Source organism: Barbus barbus (genome assembly GCF_936440315.1).
Source record: "Barbus barbus genome assembly, chromosome: 28".
In the NCBI taxonomy this organism is placed as follows: domain Eukaryota; kingdom Metazoa; phylum Chordata; class Actinopteri; order Cypriniformes; family Cyprinidae; genus Barbus; species Barbus barbus.
Window position 1 is genome coordinate 3,348,738 of NC_136756.1, and position 7,450 is coordinate 3,356,187.

General features: G+C 39.8%; 1 protein-coding gene across 1 annotated transcript; it reads right to left on the minus strand.

The window, feature by feature from the left end:
• Window positions 1-3,569: 3,569 nt before the first annotated feature.
• On the minus strand, window positions 3,570-7,152 carry LOC306848137 (toll-like receptor 9; the record flags this gene model as incomplete). The annotated part of the gene is made up of 2 exons (XM_079382505.1): window positions 7,117-7,152; window positions 3,570-6,767 (listed from the first exon to the last, which is right to left on the minus strand). The coding sequence occupies exon 2, from the start codon at window positions 6,762-6,764 to the stop codon at window positions 3,570-3,572; it is 3,195 nt and encodes a 1,064-aa protein (XP_079238631.1). The 5' UTR covers window positions 6,765-6,767; window positions 7,117-7,152.
• Between the last annotated feature and the right edge of the window lie 298 nt (window positions 7,153-7,450).

Genomic DNA, 7,450 nt, shown 5'->3' on the forward strand with positions numbered 1-7,450 from the left:
ACACCACCCAATCTTCTAAATTTTCTAGAAAAATGCTAAAAGGGAGGTGAAAAATACTCAAAATTAACTGTGGTTCTCTCAGTATTTGGTTCTGTTTCAGGTTGACCACTGCAATTCCTTGAAAGTGAGATACCAGGAAGGCACCTGATGCCAGCTGCATCAAGCCAGGACGGCGGAATTGTTAGAAATAACCTGAAATTGCAGGAGATGGGTGCAATAACACTTCAAGAGGCCAGTCACATCTCACAATAGCACACTACCACACAAATATCTACATGGCCTTTCCGGATTAGCACCGGAACTAAATTTTTGCAACACAGATTGTTATAGATTAGACTTCACCCATCTCCCAGACATGAGCACAGAACACAAATCCCCACCATCGCATCATCACCTCATCTAGACTGTCCAGTCTGAACACTGCACACCACAGAAAACAATGATGGCTTAGATTCCAAATGTGGTACCCCACTAAAGATCTATTGTCCATCTTCACACTGACAGAAACACATAGATTCTCACACATAGGATTTAGTTAATCCCATGATGGCAGTCTCAGAAAGACACACACAATAGTTATGATTTACAACCATCTGCCAACTCATGGAAAACATAATACATTTGTATGGCTACTGTCACAAATCGATGATGTATAATTCTGAATGCAGAGTCAAATCTGCCATGAAAATTCAAAAGATTTAAACTTTCTGATTGGTATTGGGATGTTTTGACAAACCAGAGGGCCCGCTGGTTTCCCAACACATCACTAATAACAGAAATATTATATGAAGTGTTGGCACTTCTGTTCATTAACTACAAAATTTACAACTTGAATATGCCATCGAATGTGACGTAGCTTGTATAACACACACATACACATACACACACACACACATATACACACACAAACACACACACACACACAATTACAAAGGATCCAGGATCTCCATTCTCGTACCTAAGCACACTTTAGATCACTACCTTGAAATCTTAGGTGACTTTGCATTGGAGAATTATATGTATGTCTACACCTTTGTAATTGAGATTGAATGTTTATTATTATTGTCATATGTTTTAATGATGCATACCATTTTTATAAACATGTAAGGTACACTGACTTTTTGCTACTTTTCATATAAGCCACTCAGACCAAGCATTCTGTAATTCCACTACCATTAAAAATCCATCAGAGCGGTAGTGAGGATTTGACTGTTTTAAAATGAGACCTCAAATGACACCAGCGACCCAATGTACCATTCGCACTTGTTGACATGATATTATGTTTTTTGCCTTGTTATATGTTCTTGTGCCAAATCTCACAGCTTTCTACATCGAGTTCATCATTGTTCCATTAAGATGCTGTTAAGTGTCTCACACAAAGCAGTATGTAACCAGCGAGAAACCTTCACCTATTGGAGTCTGCCCAGACATCTGCACAATTGAAGGTGACGAGATTCAACGAAAGAGGCAAGGAAGTCCTAGGGAAAGTGTCACTAGAGACAGAGGTTTCTCCATGATGGAACGACTCAAGAAATGAAAGGATGCACACGTGTTGTTCTCAACCAGACAGGTGAAACCCTGAACCCGTTCATCTACCTGCTGAGTTCAAGCTACATGCACCTGCTGAGACTGGTACACACAGAGGCCTTTCTAAAGGCATACACAGCTGCAAATACTACATCACAAGGACCACAGCAAGTGTCTGACAAGTGACCTCTTTGGGAATCATTTGGAATTGACCCACGTGGTCAAAGGGAGGAAATCTGTAAGAATTACAGAAACTCAGACACTTTGGACTCCCGAGATGGATAACACACACACAGTACATTAACATACAGACATCTGTCTCCACATCCCACTGAGAGAGAATACAAGAAAATGCCTCTCTCACATATGCATCAGTTCCTTTTCATCCACTTCTCCCCTCACCCATCTCTCCTTTCACTCAGCTCACTCAGAATGGCCAATAGCAGAAATGTAATGTTCTGCATTAATGCAAGTGTTATTTACAGTCATGTTTGGTATCATTTGAATTGTCTCAGAGCGACTGGTACAATGGTCTCATTCTTATAAGAAGTAAACTAAAAGATAATACAAATCCTAAGAGTTCAGAGACATTTTGCATACTGTAGAGGGTGGAGCCCAACACCTAATGGTTTTCATGCAAATTACCTTCTGTCCCAAAAGGTGCCAACTCGACTTGATTAAATTGCAAATTACAATTGTTAGTTCCTGTCTCGAGTTTGGGGAATGTTTATTCTGGTCTGAGGTACTTAAAGAGAATGTGGCAAAAGGATCGGGGCGATTCTGTAGTCAGAAGCCCGTAGTGTAATACCTTACACTATGTATTACTATAAAGTCAGGTATGCATTCTTTACTCATAGATTTATCTTTGAGAATTCAATGTTTTGTATTGATATGATTTGATCTTTTTGAATTGCTGTGGAATTGACATAATACATACAGTATTTACCTGACTGAGAATAAATTGTTACATTTGACCTTATTCTGTTTTACTCTGTAATTATTGACTCTAGTAGATTACGTTGCATCCTTGTTAAAGACATGAGCAACCGAATGAACGAGTAAATATAAAGTCAAGAGTTAACTAGAATAATCAAATATCAGAATAATAAATTAGAAACGGACAAGCAATCAATTTGTATTTCAAGCTAAATACGAGGTCATAAGGAAATGGAGTCAGATTAAATGATAAAATGGAGTCAGATTAAAGTTTAATTAAAATTGAAGAACTGTGCACACTGGAAAGACCGAGCACGCAGGAAACCTTCATCCACCACCGGAAACCTTCTTTGGGCCGGATGCGTGGAGCCTTACAGAAGGAATAATATGCTCTGCAACCACATATTACAAATCATACTGACATCGGAATAAACTATTACAACAACAAAAACTGCAAACAGTAATATCTTAATTTATTTTTAGAAGCTTTCTTATAAGTGAAAGGCATTTCTAAGCTCTAGAAACTGCGGTGCTATTTTTTGACGTAATTGCATGAAACTGAAAGTGTACAAATGCTTAAAATTTAGAAGAATGTGTGGAATGTGGTCCAACAGGTGCATTAGTTCCTCTCCCTCTCTTTCTCTCTCTCTCTCTCACACACACACACAAAACATGACATAAAACATTTACTCCTCTTGCAGTTGGTATGTACACAAACTGTTGTCTTGTTTGGCTCACATCATATTTAGCAGTGTCACGTAAAAGGAAGTCTATGGCAGCTAACCTATGAATGAACATAACCTTCTTACATAACATTAATAAATAGCTTAATCTCTGTAAGTGATACATTTCTATAATAAGAATAAGTACTAATTTAGATATGACAGTCCATACTTTTATTTTTCAGCTGTTTCTACTTTCTGGCATATCACGGTCAATCATCGAGTTTGCCAGAGGGTGTTAAGATTTCTATATTTCAACATCTTTGAATATTTTCAATACTTCCACTGGCCCCATTATAAGATCATACATTCTAACAAATAAACAACCAAAAACCTGAAACAACAGGACTACATAAAACATAACATTGTCATTACACTTCCTTTTTAGAAGAAGCTCTCTGTGACATTCTTGTTGTAGGCTCTAACATTGTCAGAGACGAGAGCGACACGTAAATTATTCCAGAAGAGCGGCTGCACTCGTGGATTCTTGGGCCAGGACAGAACTGATTTTTTACAGAGTCGTTTTCTCATTTGGAGGTATTTGAATTTGGGAAAGAGAAGGTCCAGCAAAACAAGAACTGCAACATCCACTTTCTCGTCTAGAAGGCGCTGCTGAACAAGGAGGAAGGCTTGTCGGACGACCCCACTTTCGTGGGAACAGCCACTAGGGCTAGTCAATACAAACACTGTCTTTCTGCTGTTGTAAACGGCTTTGTGGAGATTCTCTATGCATGATTCTCCAGGCAACCAGTCGCGTTCCTCTAGACAAAGTCGAAAGCGCCATCTCCCTCTGTTCTCCAATCTCACAACCATCTCCTTGTAGATCCAATCCCTGACTGCCTTGTTACTCGTATCAAAGACCACAAACGCATTGTACTGGTTATCCGTCATGCTGCCACTATTAACTGGGGTGTGTCCCTTGTGTCCAGTCCATAAAATCTGGATGCAGTACCACAGGTCCCAACCATACAGATGCTTCAGGAGGGGAATGCTGGTTGCTGCCAGAGTCAACCATAAAGTACAGAAGAAAGCAACGCTCCCAAATATCTCCTGGCATGAGTGAAGATCTATCGAGAGGACATTCACACCAGCCAATGATTCTGGATAACCACAGTGAACCTCTGTGGTGAGGTGTGGGATATCCAAACTAGTTTCTCTGAGAAATTTGGCAAACCCAGAGATAACGCAACTACAAGTAAAAGGATTGGCATGCAGCACGAGTTTGCAGGAGGACTTATTTTTATGCGGCCCAGTAGGGCAGAAAGTATAACCTTTATGGAATGACAAGGGAAGAGCCTGCACATCAAGGATCTTCAGCTGGTTGTGGTTAAGCATTAGGTTTTTAAGGTTTATTGCCTGACTAAGGAAAGCCTTTGGGATCGCAACTAGTCGATTGTGACTTAGGTCCAGGCTTACGAGACGGAGCTCAAAATGTATATTAGGTAAGAATGAGAGCATGTTTGAACTAAGGTTCAGGTGGCAGAGCTGCTCGAGGACTGAGATGTTGCCCCAAGGGAAATAACTCAGCACATTGGAGTCCATTCTCAGCATCTGGAGGCTTGGAGGCAAGTGTACGATTACCTCTGGAGGGAATGATTTGAGGTGATTTTCAGAAATGTCTAAGTGTGTAAGGTTAGTAAGACCCTGAAAGAAATGTAGGTATTGGTTACGCCTAGAGTCCCACATTATGTCCAAACGATTTCCAGAGAAATCAAGATACTTCAAAGAAGTACTGGTAAGAATGTTAGAGATTCTGAGACCAATGTGATTGTTCGCTAGACTCAGTATTTTAAGAGATGATAAGTGTGGAAGGAATGTGAAGCGATGTCCCATACCCTTCATTACAAAGTGGAATTCGTTGTTGCTGAGGTCAAGAGCTTTTAGTGTGCCATTTATCTCCTGGAATGCCTTGTCAGAGTACAGGTCAATGCGATTGTGAGCCATATTAAGGTAGGTTAATTTGCTTAGATGTGTGAACTGCTGTCCATTTAAAGTTTGACTTATGTAGTTGTAGGACAGATCTATGCATACCACTTTTTCCATGCCTCTGAAAGTACTTGCATTCAGCCATGGGATGTTGTTTTGAGAAAGGTCAAAAAACTGTTTTTTAGAGCATATCTTCTTTTTGAAATGCCACATAGAATAATAAAAAGGACAGTGATCATCTCCAGAGTCCTGCATAATGTTCAGCTCTGAGCTCGGTAGGGAGACTTTTTGAGTTTGCAAGTTGAGCTGTCCATTGTCACGTTTTTCAAGGGTTTGGTAGTTGTTTGGTATGGCTTCAGTAGTGCAGGTTGAAAAGCATGAACTGAAAGCAAGCGTATTTTGGGAAAGGCCCACCCATCTTAATGTTCTCAGCTGGCTTATAGCATCCATGCTAACAGAGCAGATAAAGTTCATGCGTAGCTCTAGGGACTCAAGTCTTGGCAGTTTGACCAGAGGTGCAAGACTGTGGTTTGACAGTACTCTGAAGAATAATCCACTCAGGTACAACTCTCGTAGTGCCGTCATCTTCGCTATGGATGGTGACAGAATCAGTTCAGAAAAGGATTTCTGGGGTTCGTAGTTATAAAGAAGACTGAGGGCCACAACATTCTGGAGCTCTTCAAAAAAGGTGCCGTTCTGGATGGCGTAGGCTAAAAAGTTGTCGGATAGATCTAACTCTTGGAGCTTGTGGAGTCGTACGAAGAGATGCTGAGGAATTGTATGCAGTGAATTGCCTCGTAGGCTTAGACTAATTAGAGAGTCCATTTGATCCAAAAAGGCATCCTGGTGCAGATTCAGAGACTGGTTGTTTGGACATGGGAAACAAGGCTCAGAAGCATGGTCACACCTTTGGCAATTCCACCCTAGGTTAAGGTGTCGCAGATTTTTAAGATTTGCAAAGGACTCTTTATTGACATGCATGATCTTGTTCTCTCCCAAGTCTAGGCTTTCTAGTGAAAGAGGAAGATATGGGGGGACAATGGTCACATTGTTGTAACTAAGTGTAAGGTTCAGAAGCTCAGGGAGATCTTGAAACACACATGGGTCGATGAAGTAAGACTGGTAACATGGGTTGGCGTAGAAACAATTCTTGTTTAGCAGTAGTTGTTTTAGTAGCGGTGTACCTAGAGGCTTGACAATATGAAAGATGTGATTAAATTCCAGTCCCAGAATCTCAAGCTGCTTTGGTAGAGGAGGTATGGTCTTCAGGCTGTTCCCTGCTAACTGCAGGGAAGTTAGGTTTTTAAGTCCACTAAATGCATTAGGGTCAATTTTCAGGCTGCATGAAGGCCATCTCTGCTCCTTAAGATGATCTGGTACACAGTTCCACATCAAGCTGAGATGGTTAAGATTGGCTAATCCAGAAAATGTGGCACCTTTAATGTGGTGTATATGGTTTTCATTTAAGTTGAGTGATATAACAGAGAGGGATGTGAATTTAGGGACATTAGCAAGACGTCTGCGCTGACAGTCCACATTTATGTGTCCATCCTTGGTAGTGTGAATTTCACATGGATAGAATTCAGTATGTAAAGTTGTCAAAAGATTAAACTGATTCAGTATGAGAAGCAGATACAACATGTGTCCAAACATGGCCTAGAGAGGAGAGAAAAATAACATTAGGAAAACAAACAAACAATCAGCTATGCAAGTAAAATGGCATTTACTTTTTAATATGCTATATTCACAAACCTTTGAGAACTGTAAAAGTACATTACATGGTAATGTACATCGTGTTAGTCAAAAGTATGTTCAATCAAAAGGCAATGCAATCATATACACATAAAATTGCATAATTGCAAATAAATTAATTTCTAATATTTGTTTTTTTATTATTATTATTTCACAGGGTTTCTTTTACACCGCATTGAACATGTGATGCTGTAAATAATTTGCTACATTTCCCCCATAATGTCAGACATTCAAAACACGGAAAATCACTTACCAAAGGTTTTTTCAGTCCAAAACTCCACAACACTGTGTATCTTTTACATTCACAAGGGAAAGAAAAGAAACTAAATGAAATACTAGGTCTAAGTATTTATATTAACAATGCGCACCATTTCATGGAAGTGAAAGAAAAGTCTGCAGTATGTGAAAGTCAATCACCCACACACACAGATTTGGTGAACAGATGTTCAGAAATGGTGATAAAATAGAGTAGTATTTCACAGTTTACGTTACCCTTGGGAGATATTATCAGGAGACATGGTGTTAGCTGTCACTGTTATGCTGATGATACTCAGCTCTATATTTCTTCACAGCCCGGTGAAACACAC